General features: G+C 61.6%; 1 protein-coding gene across 2 annotated transcripts in view; it reads left to right on the top strand.

The window, feature by feature from the left end:
• ARHGEF10 (Rho guanine nucleotide exchange factor 10) overlaps positions 1 to 14166 on the top strand; it is a 48761-nt gene extending 34595 nt beyond the window's left edge. Inside the window, exons 19-26 of one of the 2 annotated variants that reach the window (XM_081085077.1) lie at positions 1716 to 1837; positions 2538 to 2624; positions 4502 to 4722; positions 5404 to 5561; positions 7232 to 7374; positions 9030 to 9204; positions 10393 to 10515; positions 12170 to 14166. In XM_081085077.1, the coding sequence (XP_080941203.1) occupies positions 1716 to 1837; positions 2538 to 2624; positions 4502 to 4722; positions 5404 to 5561; positions 7232 to 7374; positions 9030 to 9204; positions 10393 to 10515; positions 12170 to 12654 (1514 nt within the window). In that variant the 3' untranslated portion in view covers positions 12655 to 14166. Of the gene's footprint in view, positions 1 to 1715; positions 1838 to 2537; positions 2625 to 4501; positions 4723 to 5403; positions 5562 to 7231; positions 7375 to 9029; positions 9205 to 10332; positions 10516 to 12169 lie in introns of both variants that reach the window. The other variant, XM_081085076.1, reaches the window with a different exon arrangement.
• The last annotated feature ends 4261 nt before the right edge of the window (positions 14167 to 18427 follow it).

Raw genomic sequence — 18427 nt, 5'->3', positions numbered from 1 at the left:
AGTGTGGCTCTTCCACACAATACCGACTTCTGCGCATGGGCCACGAAGTTTCAATCGCACTATACGTGCGCACCTGGGCGTGGTATTTTGTGGGGGGTGGGGGGCGAAGGAGGAGACCCTGACCATGACTGTTCATCCCCCTGAGAATGGCTCTTGTTTTGTTTTTTAAAGATGTTTTCACTGATTCCAGAGAGGAGGGGGGGGGGTGTGGGAAGAGAGAGAGAAACGTCAGTGATGAGAGAGAATCATGGATCGGCTGCCTCCTGCACGCCCCCCACTGGAGATGGAGCCCACAACCTGGGCCTGTGCCCTTGACCAGGAATCGAACTGTGACCTGGTTCATAGGTTGACGCTCACCATTGACCTACACTGGCTGGGCCCCCTAAGCATGTTTTTAAGCGGAAGCTAATCCAGAGGAGGCATTGATGGAGCCTGTGATGGAGGGAGCGTGGGGAGAAAGCCCTCACTGTTCTAACGCAGCGGTCATGTCCGCTGACACTGTTCTCCCGTGCTCCAGCCTCGAGCCAGGAGCCAGGCCCTGGGTCCCGGGGGGCTGGGTCCCGCCCAGTCTGGGTCCCATGGGGGCTGGGTCCCGCCCAGTCTGGGTCCCATGGGGGCTGGGTCCCGCCCAGTCTGGGTCCCATGGGGGCTGGGTCCCGCCCAGTCTGGGTCCCATGGGGGCTGGGTCCCGCCCAGTCTGGGTCCCATGGGGGCTGGGTCCCGCCCAGTCTGGGTCCAGAGGCAGGACCCAGGGCTTGGCTCCATGGCTGCTCCGTCGCCCTCCCCTGTGAGCTGGAACGCAGGTGGGACGGCCTCTCCAGCACTCCTCTCGCCCCGCGACCACCAGCCTTGCCTCTTGGACACACACGGGGGGCGGGGGGGTGGGGGGAGGGGGGGGTGGCACAAGCCGCTTACTGCTGTGAGTGTGAAACAGTTTATCCTGTGCTGTTGTTGATGAGTTGCTGCTTCATTTCCCACGCGGACAACAGGAAGCCGCCCTGTGCCTGCCCTGTGTATGAAGCTGACTGTTGAGATGTAGGGATATGTATTCTTATGTGATTCACACGCAGGGCAGGCGTCAGCTGCTCAGAGCAGGGGGGTGGGTGCAGGTGTAGAATTCTCAGATACAGTCACACCCCGATAGTAAGATCTGAAGATAAAGGACAGCTGGGCCGTGGCCGTGGCCGTGGGGGCCGCGCTTGGCTGCCGGGAGCCGGACCCTGGACGGCCTGTATGGGCCTGCGTGGGCGCGGACGGGGACGTGGCTCCTTCCCGCACGTGGAGGGTCCCCAGCCCGGCGCAGGGTGGCCCGCAAACAGGAAGTGAGCCTGAAACAAGCCGCTTCGTTCTCGGCGCGATCCCGTGCTCACCGGAGCGCGAAGGCTTTGGGGGTGACCTCTCACCCCTGGTGAAAGGCTTCCTTCTCACTCCGTCTCTGAACTAAACAGCTCAGCTGCTAAAAAAACCCACCAAACAAACAAACAAACAAAACAGAACAAAGATAAGAAAAAGTAGCCCACGTGCTCCCGCGGGAGGTCACGCCCCTCTCCCTGGGCGACCCCACCTCATCGCTCACCTGTGACCGTGTGAAGTGGGGTGGCGGGTGTGCCCCTGGAGGAAAGGGGGGTCCCGCTCCGAGATGAGGTAGGGGGTTCCCCGTCCCCCACGCGGGGAGCCCCCTCACGCCGTCCTCCCCCCTCCCCCCAACGCGACAGAGGAGGACAACCACCTGGGCTGGTTCTGCGTGGAGGACGACGGGAACCAGGTCAAGAAGGACCGTCACCCGCTCCTCCTGGGACACATGCCGGTGACGGTGGCCAAGCAGCAGGAGTGCAAGGTGCGGCCGGTCTTCGGACAGCGTGGGGTCCCGCCAGCTCGGGGCGTGGGGGTGGGGGGGTCCTAGCCCCGCTCAGGGAGTGAGAGACGGGCGGGGGGCAGAGTCCAGTGCTGGAGGGCGGGGCCCCTGGTCAGCGCAGTCACTCCTGCTCTAGGGTCAGTATCAGGGTCCACGTGGGGTTCCCTGGTCTGAAGCCGTGCCCGCCGTGTCGTGGCGCCGGGTGCTGGGAGTGTGTGTGGAGCGGGATACACCCCACCCGTGGACGATGTGCCACGCTCGGCAGCATCCAGAGTCCCGTGGGCCACGCTCCCGGAGCCATTCTGCTCACGTCCCCGCGTGGGCTCAGGCGTGCGCGTGTCTGAGAAACCGGAGACCGTATTTCTCACGCTGGTCTCTGGGACACCCACGCCCGGAGGCTGAGGGGGACCCTTCCCCAGGGGGAGGCGGGCGGGGAGGGGACAGGGGCCTCCCACCTCCACGCAGAAGCTGACCCGCCTGGCGCCCAGGCCGCGACCCGTCCCAGCGGCCCTGGGTCCAAGATAAGACCTGAAAGACGGAAGCGCTCACGTGGTGTCCGCTCTGAGCCTGGGCCTCACCGCCCGCTGTCGTGCGGGTCACAGTGGCCTGGGCCTCTCGGGCTCGGGCCGGAGCCCGCCTCCTGCCCAGGGTCACTCTGCCCAGGGCTGCTCTCTCCCCTCAGATCGAGTGTGCCGTCTACAACCCCGAGCCCCACCCGGGCCGCGCGGGCCGGCCGGACCCGACGGGCGCAGCCCAGGGCTTCCTGTGGGTAAGATGCCGCCCGTGTCCACGCACCTGGCGGGCAGGTGTGTGGTGGGAGGGACGGGAAGTCACAGACCTGGACCTTCACTGTCCCGGGTCCGTGTCTACACGTGGCCCTGACCGGGAGGCCCCCCTACGTCCAGGCAAGGCGTAGGGTTCTCAGCGATTAAAATGTTTGCCTCCTTTCTTTCTCCTCTGAAACTGCCCGACTGCATTCAGTCCAAAGACAGCGTAACTAATGCAAGCATCACTTAGCTGTTTCCCCCGTTTGGGTGGCCCAGTTGCGTGGGTCTCCTCACCCCCCTCCCCTTCCAGGTCCTTGCTGGCTTTTTACTGGGAACTCAGCAGTTACAGTGCCCGGGTGCCGCATGGAAACTGCACCTGAGATGCCACGATGGCAGGGCCTTTCTGGTTGGTGCACGCGGAGGTGTCCTGTGTCCCCGTGAGGACCCCAGTGTCCTACCGGGCGCCGGCCCAGAAAGGCCCAGCACTGACCCAACCCCTCCCCTCCTGCTGGATGACCGGACAGACAGGCGTGTTGCCCTCGGGGTGTGAGAACTTTCAGAGGAATTTTTCCATGAATGGGGCCTGCAGCTGAGGCCTCCTTCCCTCTCCTGGCCACCCCCGCCCCCAGGCTGGCCCCAGAGCCAGTGGTCGGCCGTGTTTCCCGGAAAGGCTGTGGAGCAGGAAGCTCGTCTGTGACAGGAAACACAGGAAGTGTAGCGAGGGCGTCACAGCATCTCCAAACCCGCGAAAGGAAAACCATCCTCACCCGCAGCCAAACACCCGCACCCACAGCCCCGCTCAGGGGAGCCAGGCTCCCTCCCGTTAGCTCTTGTCCTAACGAGGCCTGGCTCTCCCACTGAAAGGCAATTGCATTTAAGTTTAAGTCGGGGCGGGGAGGGGACTTTGCGGGTGTCCCCTGGGCTCCAGCGAGCGGGAGGAGGGGTCGCGGGGACTGGGCGGCAGGCCAGCGTGGGCAAGGCCGCAGCACCTGGCAGGCAGACGCTGCGGGCCACCTGGGGCCTGCCTACCGCTTCCCTCACTGTTTTTAAAAAATCCATTTGTTGATTTCAGAAAGGAAGGGAGAGAGAGAGGGTGAGGAAGAGAGAGAGAGAGGAGAAAGAGAGAAAGAGAGCGAGAGCGAGAGAGAGAGAGAGAGAGAGAGAGAGAGAGAGAGAGAAACATCCATGATGAGAGAATCACTGATCAGCTGCCTCCTGCACGCCCCACACTGGGGATGGAGCCCACAGCCTGACCTGGAATCGAACTGTGACCTCCTGGTTCCGAGGTCGATGCTCAGCCCCTGAGCCACGCTGGCCAGGTGCGTCCCTCTCGTTTGAAGCAGTTTTCCTAGTTAACGGCTGGTAAACTCTACTGTGAAATTTCCTAAAGTTGATACGAATCTGCTTCATGAGACTTTACATTGTGTGTGAGTATCATTGTATAGAGTGAGGTATATGGTTTTCAAAGCATACGGAATATTTAAAAAATCAAAACTCTGTTCTTGTTATCCAAATTAAAAGAAAAATAACCTGATTTTAAAAAAATAGATCTTTATTGTTGAATAGATCTTTATTGTTAATTTTTAAAAAATAGATCTTTATTGTGAAAGTATTAGGCATGTCCCCCTTCCCCCCATGGACCCCTCCAGCCAGCTCCCAGCCCAGGCCTTCCCACCTATTGCTGAAAAGCCACCTAATTCGCACGTGGGAAAGGGGCTCTGTTAGCAGGCCCTTTAATACCACCGGGCCTTTCGAGTGTGGTGGCTTCCGGGACATTGGCGCTGGTCCCCCGGTCAGTGCCGGTCTCCGGGGGCCGTGGGTGCATCACTCCCTGTTTCTTCCCTCCTAACCCCCACCCCCGCCCCCCACCCCCGGTCAGATCGGAAGTTGTACGGGTCAGATGGGCCAGATCGCCATCGTCTCCTTCCACAACTCCAACCCCAAAGTCATCGAGTGCTTCAACGTGGAGTCGCGCATTCTCTGCATGGTGCACACGCCTGCGGAGCGGGGCCCCCAGCCCAGCCCCGCCCTGGAGCCCGGGACCGCGGCCGGGAGTGCCCTGGGCGTCCCCACCGTCTGCCTGGGGACCGAGGAAGGAAGGTGGGTGCCCCCTTGGCCCCAGTCCCGGCACTGGTCCCAGTCCCATCGCTGGTCATAGTCCCATCGCTGGGCCAGTGCAAGGCAGCGATCACGTCCGTCTGCGAGGCGTGTGCGGGGAAGTGGAGGTGGTGCAGGTCCCACGTGTGTTTGGGGACAAACGGCCACAGTCTGCGTTGTCATGGATGCCCACGGACACGCCTCAGGAAAGCTAACGTGGCTCCTGACGCGAATTCCCAGCCGACATCAGAGGGACTAGTTTCTTTGAAGCCCGATATTTCTCCTCTACTTCATTTTATGAAAGAGATTTTTATTGATTTCAGAGAGAGAGAGAGAGAGAGAGAGAGAGACATCAATGAGGAGAGCGAATCACTGATCGGCTGCCTCCTGCACACCCCTACTGGGGATCGAGCCCACGTCCCAGGCCTGTGCCCTGACCGGGAATCGAACTGTGACCTCCTGGTTCATAGGTTTACGCTCAACCCTGTGCCACACCAGCCGGGCTGCATTTCTCCTTTAAAATGCAAGAAAGAGGTCAAAGTGGTAGAGTCTTTAAGACACAGCTCATGTTTCTGGAGGGAGTGGGTGTGGGCGTCCCGTGGAAAGCTGCGGCCCGGGCAGGGGCCACGGCACGGGCTCTGTGCGTGTGGGCAGGTGTGCTCACGGCCCGCCCTTCTCTTCCAGCATCTCCGTCTACAAAAGTAGCCCAGGCGCCAAGAAAGTGCGGCTGCAGCAGTTCTTCACCCCCGACAAGGCCACGGTCATGAGCTTGGCCTGCACGCCGCGCAACCTGTACGCGGGCCTGGTCGATGGGGCCGTGGCCGTCTACGCAAAAGCACAAGGTGAGGGGTCACGCGGGCAGGCGGCTGCCACAACCAACGCCACAGATGCGCACGCTCGTGGGTCAGGGGCTGGGAGGCCTAGGTCGGGGGCCGCAGTGTGGGGTCTGTCGGGGCCGCTGTTGCCTGCAGAGCGCGCCTTCTCCCCGTGACTCAGGGCCACCAGGGCTCTGGTCACCTGTTCCTATCAGGTGGGGTGGGGAACGTCTGGCCTGCGGGCCATATAAGGCCCATGCAATCATTTGGTCTGGTTCTACCAAGGCAATGGGGCGAGTTAGTTAAATGTTTGACCACATAGAGCAGGCCCATTTTTAAGCTGATCATTTTGTATGGCCCACAAATGATGTTATGGATATCCACAGGGGCCTCAGCAGAACACAGGTTCCCCCCCTGCCCGGCCAGTGTGGCTCAGTGGTTGAGTGTCAACCTATGAACCAGGAGGTCATAGTTTGATTCCAGGTCAGGCATGCTCCAGTTTTGGGCTCCATCCCCAGCAGGAGGCAGCCAATCAGTGATTCTCTCTCATCTTTGATGTTTCTATCCCTTGTTCCCTCTCCATTCCTCTCTCTGAAATCAATAAAATATATTTTACTGAGGATGGGAGAGGGAAAGAGAGATAGAAACATCAATGATGAGCGAGACTTGATGAGCTGCCTCTGCTACTGGGGATCAAGCCCACAACCCGGGCATGTGCCCTGACGGGGAATCGAACCCAGACCTCCTGGTTCATAGGTCGACACTGAACCCTTGAGCCACACCAGCCAGGCTTACGTAATTTTTTATTGCTCTTCACATTGTCTGTTGGCTCTCACCACATACACCAGGTGACACCCCTCATGGGTGGGTCTCTGGCAGTATTTTGAAGCCAGAATCCTTACTAGTCCTTGTGTTTCAGGACTGAAGCAAGTTCATAATTTTACATGGAGATGTGTTTTCTCCTGGTAATACAGTCCATATCAAGGCATATTTTTAAATAAAAGGAGGAATGGGGGTGTTTAAACATTTGCCGAATTATTTTGAGTACAGTTCCTTTTATGATGACTGAGTCATGTCATACATATATGATTATTGTAAACTAGAGGCCCAGTGCACGAAATTCATGCATGGGTAGGGTCCCTAGGCCTGGCCGGCGATCAGGGCCATCAGGGCCGATCAGGTCCCCCGCCTCCCCGCCTCCTCGCCTCCTCCTTCCCTCGCCACCGCTGGTCACCCGCCACGTTCCACGCCGTCCACTGGTGGTCAGCGCAGGTCATAGCGAGTGATCGAACTCCCGTTCTTTCAGTCAAACTCCCAAGGGGACACTTTGCCTATTGGCCTTTTATACACATAGATGTGGTATTTATGGATGTCTGTCTGCCAGGCCTGAGCTGGGCTTTTAATTGCATTATTGTCGATCCTACCACAACCTTTCAGGCAGAGGAGGAAACAGGCTTAGGGTGAATAACGTGCCCGGGACACACCAGCGGCTGTGCTGGGGTGGGCACGGCCGGCTGACCAGGTTGCCGTGACAACGGTGCCCACCGGGAACTCGAGACCCCCAGGGCCCACCTGAGCCGCGGGCCACAGCTGACACTGGGCGCTCTGCTCTTTAGGGTCGTCCGGGACCCTGCTCCCCGGTGCTGTGCCCGGCTCGCTGCCTCCGAATGACATTAACAGAAATGCTTCCTTTTAAGACGGATCCTGGGATTCTGAGCCTCAGAAAGTGATAAAGTTGGGCGTGCTGCCGGTCCGGAGCCTGCTGATAGCAGAGGACACCCTGTGGGCGGCCTCGGGAGGCCAGGTCTCCATCGTCAGCGTGGACACGCACGCCGTGGGGGTGAGTGGTGGGGAGAGGCTGTGCCGAGTCGGGAGGTGCCCCTAGGAGGGTCCCGGTCCCCATCACCTTCCAGGGCTGGAGGTCGGGCCTCCCTCCCGCAGCAGCGCCTCGCCCTGCCCGAAGCTTGGAATTCCTTCCGATTCTGATTCCGTAGGAAGGGGATGCCCAGGAAGGTCCAGTCCTGGTCTAGCCACTGACCCCGAGTCATTGTCGCCGTTTTCTGTGAAGACTGCATTCAGTGTGAACATAACAGTCCTCAAGGTCCTGAGGATGGCTGCTGGTGACCCGGGATTGGGTAGTTCCATATGCGGATGAGGATGGCTATTGGTGACCCGGGATTGGCTAGCTCCATATGCAGATGAGGATGGCTGCTGGTGACCCGGGATTGGCTAGCTCCATATGCAGATGAGGATGGCTGCTGGTGACCCGGGATTGGCTAGCTCCATATGCAGATGAGGATGGCTGCTGGTGACCCGGGATTGGCTAGTTCCATATGCGGATGAGGATGGCTGCTGGTGACCAGGGATTGGCTAGTTCCATATGCGGATGAGGATGGCTGCTGGTGACCCGGGATTGGCTAGTTCCATATGCAGATGAGGATGGCTGCTGGTGACCCGGGATTGGCTAGCTCCATATGCGGATGAGGATGGCTGCTGGTGACCCGGGATTGGCTAGCTCCATATGCAGATGAGGATGGCTGCTGGTGACCAGGGATTGGCTAGTTCTGTGTGCAAATGAGGGGACCAAACCCACAGAGGAGGTCAAGTCCACGTGTGTCCAGAGGGCACCTGCCCTGGGTGTTTGTGGCTCTGCCTGGAGCTCCGTGTCCCAGCTGGTTAGCGACTTAGCAGCTCTGAGAACCGACCCGAACCCCGAGGCTGCACGGGCCCTGCCCCCCGGCTCCCCCGACTATTCTCAGAGACCCCTTAGGACACTTGTTCTGTTTTAATTATTTTCTTAGCAAGACCCACTGCCCTCAAGTTACTGGGAAGCAGGAGGTGCCTCGGGGGGTCAGGCCCGGGATCGCTAATTCAGAAGCTTTGGAGCCGGACACAGCAGACTCCCTGGGGCCTTCCCAGGCAGGGCTGTGAGGGTGGACACGGGCGGCTGGTCCGCTGGAGGAGCGAGGTGCCCCGGGCCCAGACCAGGAGCTGTGCTGACGCCGAGGGCAGGACAGCTGGTGCAGAGTGGGAAGGGACTCCCCTTCTGCTCAGGCGCTGGGGCCACTGGTGGGCCTCGGTCCGCCCCTTCAGCAATGGCGACTGTTCTCAGGCGTCCCTCTCGCTCCCTCCTCTCCCCTGAGCCATGGCCGTGCCTTCGAAGGGCAGCCTTCTCAGCCTTGGTAACTAGTAACCAACTAGTACCTTGGTGCCTGGAAAGCAGCGTGACGTTCAGGAGGGCTTTGACCTGCTCTGGGCAGTCAGCATGAAAACACATGTGATGGCTGATGTGTGTCCCACCTGCTCGGAGCGTCTGGCTTTGGAGGGAGGGTCCCGGCTGGAGATCCTGCGAGTGCGGTCAGGGACTCGCCTCCAGCAGGACACGCCACGGGCAGGTCAGCTGCAGGACCCAGAGCTCCACGCGGGTCAGAGGCGGGTTTCAGCCTGGCCCCCTGCCCGCCGATGCCCGCCCATCGCCTCTCCCTGACCCCGCAGAGCCAGCTGGAGGCCCACCAGGAGGAGGGCATGGTGGTCGCGCACATGGCCGTTGCTGGCGTGGGGATTTGGGTCGCCTTCACCTCCGGGTCCACGCTGCGCCTGTTCCACACGGAGACCCTCAGGCACCTCCAGGACATCAACGTAGCCACGCCTGTCCACCACATGCTACCAGGTACCCGGGCGGGGAGGGCGGGTCCTGCAGGCGGAGGGGTGATGGAGACGGGGGCCAGGGGCAGGGGGCCAGGGCGTGCGAGGAGATGGGAGCGGTGTGGAGAGGAGGGGTGGGGTCCAGAGCTGGGACGCAGCCATCTCAGGGTTTCGCGGGTGCCCAGTTCTGTCAGGGCAAGGACACTGCATCTGTCAGGCGGCTCTCTGGATCGGCGGAGAATCAGATTAAAGTGCGGACTGTCTAGCCCAGCGGTTCTCAACCTGTGGGTCGCAACCCCTTTGGGGGCCGAACGACCCTTTCACAGGGATGACCTAAGACCATCGGAAAACACACATATAATTACATATTGTTTTTGTGATTCATCACTATGCTTTAATTATGTTCAATGTGTAACAATGAAAATACATCCTGCATATCAGATATTTGCATTAGGATTCATAACAGTAGCAAAATTACAGTGATGAAGTAGCAACGAAAATAATTTTATGGTCGGGGGTCACCACAGCATGAGGAGCTGTGTTAAAGGGTCGCGGCGTTAGGAAGGTTGAGAACCACTGGTCTCGCCACAGATCCAGAGGGCGAGACTCTCAGCATTAGCTTGACAGCTGGGCCCTGGGGCAAGGCCGGCAGCCGGAGCCAGAGGGCAGAGTCCCTGGGCAGGGTCCTCGGGGTCACAGGCAACACCTCCCTCCCTGGGCATGCGTGAATGTGCATGCGTATGAGCCCACATGTGGGTATGCGTTCATATGTGTCTGAGTGAGAGCATGTGTGCCCACATGCATGTGTGTATACATGCATGTGTGTCCGTGTGTGCACACAGGTGTGTGCATGTGAGCCTGTGCACAAGTGCACATGCATGTGTACGGTGTGTGTACGCCTCAGGTCTCCTGGCTTTACTAACACAGCATAAATGGGTGCAGAGATGACCTGTGGCATTTGCTTCGCCTCTGAAGGTGCCAGCCCGAGCGAGGCAGAGCGGGCGGGTCCCAGCGGGCACCTGCGGAGGGGCTGCCCCGGACGCGCTCCCAGGGTCGGGCGTGTCTCTGGTCCCGTGGACGGAGTGCAGGCGTGGTTAGAGCCCTGACGGTGCTCCCGGGAGGCGTGCTGTTGACATGGGCTCTCTGCGGCCAGGTCCTTCGCATCCAGACAGCACCCCGGCCACCTGGCCCCCGACGCTCTCTGTCCCCGCAGGGCCCCAGCGGCTGTCCGTGACCAGCCTGCTCGTCTGCCACGGCTTGCTGATGGTTGGCACCAGCCTGGGGCTCGTGGTGGCCCTGCCCGTCCCTCGTCTGCAGGGCATCCCCAAAGTGACAGGTGAGCAGACACCTCCGGCCTCCGCCCCCCTGCAGTCCCACCGAGCACCTGGCAATTGCTAAACAATTTAAATTCCCGGGTTTAGTGTACCGTGGGGACTGTGTGTTCATCTGAGTAATTTCTGTCTTTCTGTCCTGCGGTGTTAGGGAACATGTGCTGTCATGTGTAGTGTTACAGAACATCCACGGTTGTACATAGTGTGCATAATGTTTCCATGTCACACACGTTTCCCTGGCCGCATGGTTTCTGAGCTGCGCCCTTGTCCCGCGTGTGACTGGTCCACCCTCAGTGCTGGGCAGTGGCCTGGGCTCCACGCCTCATGGTGGCTGCTCGGTCGTCCCCGGGTTCTGGGTCAGGTGCGGAGCCTCGGTGGTGTGGGCACGGCTCCCCTGGGCGGGGGGATGTCGGGCGCGGCGTTGCTGTGAGGAGGGAACATGCCGCTTGCTCAGTCACCAGGTGAGGCCCAGGTGCCTCCCGCTCCGTGGCCCCGCGGCCCTGCTGCTGCAGGCGTTCTGAATTTCCCAGCTGCCCTTGAGGAGAGGCAGCTGACCACGGCCAAGGACCTGTAATTAGTCGTTGGCTTGGCCAACGTGGGACGCAGGTGGGGCCCGCAGACCTGTCTTGGCCAAAGCCACGCGGCGGGCAGGGCCGCGCTTCCTAGGCGCTTCCTCCCCTGGGAAGCCCTCCGGGACTGGCCTTGGGAAGTCAGCCTGCAGGCCCCGTGTTTCAGAGAAAGACCTGAAACCGGAATCTCATCACGTTTTAAATCTCATCACTTTTCACTTTAAGTGAAAAGTCCCCACAGAATTAAAGCCACAGAGTCAGCCTGCCCTGCACCTCAAAACCTTTTTGTGATAAAAAATGATGCGTAATTTTTTCATCGAGACTTAGGGAAATCACGCATCCTTAGTGCAGGGGAGAAGGCGCTTACGCAGAGCCCGGGGAGATTACTATTTTATTGCTTTAAAAGCACCACATCGGCCGGGCCAGTGCGGCTCAGTGGGTGAGTGCCAACCCATGCACCAAGAGGTCACGGTTTGATTCCTGGCCAGGCCACATGCCTGGGTTGTGGGCTGGGTCCCCATAGGGGGCGTGCAGGAGGCAGCCGATCGACAATTCTCTCTCATCATGGATGTTTCTCTCTTTCTCCCTCTCCCTTCCTCTCGCTCTAAAATAAAAAAATAAAAGCGTGAGGCACTAGAACTGAATACTGTTGACAAAACCCAACACCGTGCTTCAGGCCACCATTTTGGAAGCTGTCTTCGTATTAACGAAAAGCCCAGGGGAACATCCTCTAGGCCGGCGGTTCTCAACCTGTGGGCCGTGACCCCTTTGGCGGTCGAACGACCCTTTCACAGGGGTCGCCTAAGACCATCCTGCATATCAGATCTTTACATGACGATTCATAACAGTAGCAACATGACAGTGATGAAGTAGCAACGAAAATAATTTTATGGTTGGGGGTCACCACAACATGAGGAACTGTCTTTAAAGGGCCAGAAGGTTGAGAACCACTGTCTAGGGAGCTATTTTAATTTTAACTGTCACTCAGGCAGTGGGCGTCTTAGCGGGATGTTGTCCCTGGGACGCGGGAGACGGTGGGGTGGGCCCCGTGGCTTCCGCTCCAGGCGACAGCTGGTCCCTCTCCCTGCAGGGAGGGGCATGGTCTCCTACCACGCACACCACGGGCCCGTCAAGTTCCTGGTCACGGCCACCGCCGCGCCCAGGGCCGACAAGGACAAGCCCGCGGACAGCCCGCCCCCGGGCCCGGACCCCCCGGAGGAAGACCGGAAGGACGCCGCCCCCGGTGAGGGGGCCGGACCCTGCCCGAGCCCGGGCGGCCCCGACGCCGTGTGGCTGGGGGGTTCGCTGGGCTCCGTGACGCACAGGAGCGAGCTGTCGGGGTCGTCTGGGTCCCTGGAGCCCAGGCCCGAGGACAACATCCTCCACGACCTCCTGCGGCACCCCAGCACCCTGCCGGGGGGAGGGCGCCGCACCCGCAGGGCCAGGGTCAGCTCGGTGCTGGTGGCGTGCGGGGGCCAGGGCCACCGGCGGGTGGGCAGGAGGCCCCGGCAGCAGCGGCCCGAGGAGCTGGCCTCCTCCATCATGGTCTGGCAGATCCCCCTGCTGCACGTGTGACGGGACCACTCAGAGCAGCTTTGGGAAGAAATGTGCAATATCGGGGGGTGGCGGCACCCCTGCCTTCTCCCTGCGGAGAACTGGACCAAGGCGAGCAGGCAGGAGACGCGGCGGGAGCCCTCCAGGCCCTGGGGCTCCCCGCGCTCGACCGCCACTGCCACCCGCCAGCACGACCTCCACCCCTTCCCACACCTTCCGTCCCGTTGCTCGGAGGCCTTGCGAGCCGCGCCCACGGGAAATGCGGCGTGTCCCGCGGAGTGGGGGCTCGCTACCAGTTCCTAAAACGCCCTTCCGGCTCAGAGCCGCTGTGTATTTATATTGTGCGTCTTCGTTCCGGGAGGAACCTGTGGCAGTGACGAAAGCCGGGCGGTGTCACTGGCTTTCTGACGCGAGCTGGGTTTCCCGAGGGGCCTCGTGTGCCTATTGTATGTTTTAACAAAGTAGTATTTTTATATTGCATTTTTCTATTAAAAACTAACAGCTAATTCTTAGTGCATATATTATCGGAAACGTTGCATAGATGTTTGCTTTGGACCAAAATGCGTGATGCCTGTCCACATTCAGAGTCCGGTGTCGGCGGCCGGCTCACAGGCAGGAGCGGGGACCCTCCCTCCCCCCCCCCACCCCCCCCACCCCCGCTGGAGGGCGCCCTCCGTCTCGCAGGAGACGCGAGAAAGCTCATGGCTCTTTGATGCTGTGTCTGCGCCTGTTGGCCTGAAACGCTGTTGTCCTGGGGCTGGCCTGTGGCTGTGCCATTGCGGGGGTGGACGGGCCCTGAGAGGGGGCCCCCCACCCCGATCCCAGGGCCTGGCGTCCCTCAGGTTCGCCGGCCACCTGCAGCCAGCGGGGAGCCAGTGCGAGGAGCAGGTGCAGCCACTGCTCGGCGTGAACACGCGTCAGCGTGCACTCCTCTCACTGACGACGACACGGAGGCGGCGCCCCCCAAATAGCTCCCAGCACTTTACGGGGGACCACACGCTCATGTCATGACTGAGTCACATGTTTTCCAAGGTGCTTGCCCGTCCCCGGTGACGGTAACTCGCCCCCGGCTGCCTTACACGGTCGGCTGCTCTCTCCTCTCGTAACAAAGCCTTTTTATTTAAAAATGCAACGCCGCGAGTGCCTGTCCCCCACCAAACACGGGGCGACGGCACGCGGAGCGGAAGGGGCCGGTCCTTTCAGAGTCCGTCTCCACCGGCCGGCGGGACCCGGGCGCTCACCGTGGGCTCTCGTGCTCCGAATCTGAAGCAGGAGCCGAGCCGGAGCCGAGAGGCCCGTGTCCCCAGAAGCTTTGTTCTGAGTGACGCCTCGAGGCGCATGGGCTGCATGTCAAACAGGGCCAGGTTCGAGGGCACGAGCCCCGATGAGATGGGGGCGTTTCAGGGGCCCTGGCGGGGCCGCAGCCACTCGGACGCCTTCGGTGCCGGGCTCGGAAGGCGTGCTGGTCGGCAGCGATGCCTCCATAACAAATTCCTTATTTTTTTTTAAAATAAATCTTTATTGTTGAAAGTATTACATATGTCCTCTTTTTTTCCCATTGATCCCCTCCAGCCTGCCCCCGCCCCCGGCCCCAGGCCCTCGCCACCCCGTCTGCTGGGCCCCAGGCCCTCGCCACCCCTTCTGCTGGGCCCCAGGCCCTCGCCACCCCCCGTCTGCTGGGCCCCAGGCCCTCGCCACCCTGTCTGCTGGGCCCCAGGCCCTCGCCACCCCGTCTGCTGGGCCGTGCATATCTGCTTGCAAGGCCTTTGGTTGGTCACCTCCCACCCACGCCCCCACCCCGGCCTTCCGTCTGAGATTCCGCACTCTGTCCCTGCTTCCACGTCGCTGGATCCACTCCACTCATCAGTTCATTTTGTTTCAAGTAACAGGCTTCTCAGGGCTGAGTGGGTGAGAATCAGGAACCTCCCTGCCGGACGCGGAGGCCTGCGTTCAGGAGCAGCTACCGTCACTGCCCGGGGGTCGGGAGTCCTGCCCGCTCCGTGCCACCAGCAGTCCCTCCGGCTGCACCGTCCCTCCATCACCCGCCGCCTCTCAGAGCCGGGTTCCTCCCGGGCAGCCCCTGCCCGGCGGCTCCGAGACTGACCGTCCACCGAGGAGACCCGTCGCTGTGACCTGGTCGCGGCTCCGTTCTGTGCTGGGCGAGGCCAGGCCCGCTCTGCCCCTCACACCCAGAACCCAGGTCTGAGCAGGGGGTCCACGCGGGCCCGGTTTCTTCCCCCTTTCAGACGCCAGAGGGCCTTACGTGGGGTTGGCCCCCAGCGCCCGAGCAGCAGCCCGCACAGGTGCCGTCAAAGCCACAGGTGTGGTGAGTTTGGGACGGAGCTATGGACTGAATGTGTCCCCCCCAAGTTCAGGCGTTCCATCTTAACCCCAAGGGGACGGTGTCAGGAGGTGATGAGGCATGAAGCCCATCAGTGTCCTTACAAAACCCCAGAGCTCCAGCCCCTCCCGCCAGGTGAGGTCACAGCAAACCCTCCCACACCCAGTCTGCTGGCCTGGGTCTGGGACTTCCAGTCTCCAAGGGGTGAAGGAGGCTGCCACCCCGACTGTCCCCCAGTTCCCTACCGATGGGTGCTGCCCTACCCTGCAGCCTACACTCTCCTTCCCCTCCGCCCTCCCTCCCTCCCTCCCTGGCCACCTGGACTGCTCTGCCCCAGGCCCTTGTCTAGCAGCGTGAGGTCCGAAAGGTTGGCGACTGTTGGTCTAGGGCACCTGGGCCCAGGCAGGAGGGTCCCCCTGGCCTTGAGGGAGGCAAGTCCTGTCTGAGCGGGGGCTTGCAATGTAAAGAGTTAACCAGACATCATGAGGAGAGTGTTCCACACCCTACACACGCACACACACACACAGTGCACACGCACGCCCCCCCCCACACGTACACACAGCTACGAACATCATGCGCACACATGCACACGGCCCACACGCATGCATGCATGGGCACACCCCTACACATGCACACACACACAGTGCACATGCGCGCCCACACATACGTACACATAACTGCGAACATGCGCACACAGATGCACACAGCCCACACGCATGCATGCATGGGCACACCCCTACACATGCACACACACAGTGCACACGCATGCCCCCACACACGTACACACAGCTACGAACATGCGCACACAGATGCACACGGCCCACACGCATGCATGCATGGGCACACCCATACATGCACACACATGGACTCGCATGCACATGTGCGTGCACATGCACATGCCTCACACACACACTCTCCTCCAGGCTCCCTGCCCTCCCTGCAGGCTCTTGGGACGCTGTTCACCGGGTGGAAAAGGCAGGAGACAGCTGGCAGGGCCCTGGTTGGCTTGGCTGCTCCCGGGACTCTCTCCAATGAGCTGGGAAGAATTAACCCGTGAGATGCAGGTCAGAGAGCTCCTGGGACCTGGTGGCTTTGTTGGGGTGAAGCCCGGCGTAGCCCTGCAGCCTCCTTGGGGGGCTGAGAATGCCACCCGGGCCCTGGGAGGTGGGGTCACGCCTCCCGCTGCCCAGGCCTGAACCCGGGGCCCCGTCACCTGCTTCCGAGAAGGATGCGCAGTGGGCAGGACACGGCCCCCTGGTCCTTGTCCCCTGTGATCAGAGGTGACTGAGCGCGGGGCGGGGGACAGTGGCAGCCGCCCCTCCTCTCAGAGCGGCCCCCACACCCGACAGGAAGGACGGGGAAGGTGCCTCCGCAGGCTTCTCAGGGCAGCAGCCCTGGGGGGGGTGTGCCCGTCCCCCCATGTCACAGATGAGGACGCCGAGCTCGGAGTCGCGGGGGGTGGGGGGGTGTTGCCCAAGGTGACTGCCAGGGAGAGGCAGACGCTGAGAGCTGGGGGTGCCCCTGGGTGGCACCGAGGCAGGTGCCGCGGCTGAGCCTCTGGTCAGGGGCGCTGACCGTCTGTGACCGAGCCGGCAGGGACCTGGGCAGCCCGCGTCCATCAGCAGAACCTGCCAGAATCAGGGGGACAGGCTGGGATCCCAGGGGAGGAGGGGTGAGACGGGGACCCGTTGCCGGCAGCTGGGGGCTTGGCCAGGGGCCAAAGCGAACACGCGGACACGGGGACCTCATGCCCCCTTGTGTGCGCTGCTCTGCGGGCGCCGCTCCTGCAGCTCGGTTTAAACAGCAGGGGCGGGGGGGGGGGGGGCGCCGCTGGCAGGAAAGCCGCACCAGACGGCCTGGCCGGAGCTCTGGAGGGAGGCAGCGCTGCCTCACAGGGACCCGCGGGGCGGGCACTGGGCCTGGCAGAGCCGCCTCCTGAGGGGACCGGAGATGCCACCTTCTGTCCCAGGATGCTGTGCGGTGGCTGAAGGCCGGAGCCCAGAGTGTGGGGCGTGTGCGGGAGGCGGGGTGGGCGAGCTGAGATGGAGGGCCGTGTGCCTGCTCCGTCCCGCCTCCTGCTGTCCCTGGTTCCCGGACACCCGCGAGGGGGCCTGGGCGAGGAGTGAGGCCGCGGACACACTTCGCGGGCCGGTCAGGTAAGCAGTGAGGGCTCACCCACTTGCCTGCTTGCTCTTTCGTTGTTTGGGTTGTCTTGGCGCTGACATAGGGGATCCTCTCTGTCCAGCTGGTGGTTGTCAAGCTGGATGATGGTCACCCCCCCCCGGGGGGACATTTCCGATGCCTGGGGACATGGCTGCTTGTCACGGCCAGTGAGTCCCAGGAGCATGGAGGTGGCGGGGATGCGGGCAGGTGCCCCGGAGCGCACAGGGCGGCCCCAGGCGTCAGCCCCACGCAGGAACCCCCCTCCTTGTCCGGGCCCCTCCTCCCCCGCCCCCCGGAGACCCAGCTGCTGGCCCCGCGGTGGAGCCAGGGCCCCCTGCTCCTCCGGGTGTCCTGAGTCACGCAAAGTGTGAGGCCCCAGAAAACCTCCGCGTGTGGTGCTTGGATCCCAAGGACATAAAGGAGGACGGACTGTGAAACACACGGTGGCCTGGCCGTGGGGGCTCAGGGGGCAGCGTCGGCCTGCGGACCGGAAGTGATCTTCCGATGTCACCAACTAAGGGGCTGGAGATGAGATGAGGGTCCTGGATTATCGGGGCGGCCGGGGTCCCCTGGGTCCTTAGCAGAGGGGGACGTCTGCCCCGGAGAACGGGTGCAGGGTCAGGAGAGGGTCCCCCGAGGCTGGGCCTCCCGATGGAGCGTCCACCGGGGGTGATGTCGGCGTCGAGCCAGAGAGCATCAGGCAGGAACCTTGTGGGGGAGAACGTGGAGGCAGCCAGCAGGCTGGATGCAGCTCAGAGTCCGTTCACAAGCATTTCACCCCCAAACCCCTAATTTTTCTGAAGTGCATCCCTAACTCCACAGTGACACACTGTTTGAAAAGACCAAGGGTGGGTATTCCAACAGCACCACCGTGTGCCGTGTCCCTGCGTGGCTGTATCCCTGCGTAGCCGTGTCCCTGCATGGCCGTGTCCCTGCGTGGCCATGCTACAGGGATTTCTCAAGGATGAGCAGCTGCTGTGTGTCCTGGTGGGACGGGCGTCCTGGGCCAGCCCTGACCTGAGACCACAGAGTGAGTGTGTGGCTGTGAAACGTAACACAAAGGACATGGCTGTGCCTTTTGTCTGTTTAAACCTTTTGCATTTGGCCAGCGAGTCACTGTTACGGATTGAAAATGAGAAAACAGTTCACTGGCCACGGCAGGTGGTTTGGGAAGGATGCTCATGCGGAAAAGATTCACAGCCTTCCCAGGGACTTGTCGGGACGGCCGTGACTGAGGCCACGGGGGGGGGGGGGCGCGTGACCGAGGCCACAGGGGGTTCAGGCAGCAGG

This window comes from Myotis nattereri (assembly GCF_964212035.1).
Source record: "Myotis nattereri genome assembly, chromosome: 2".
NCBI lineage: Eukaryota > Metazoa > Chordata > Mammalia > Chiroptera > Vespertilionidae > Myotis > Myotis nattereri.
This window is presented reverse-complemented; position numbering and strand designations above follow the sequence as displayed.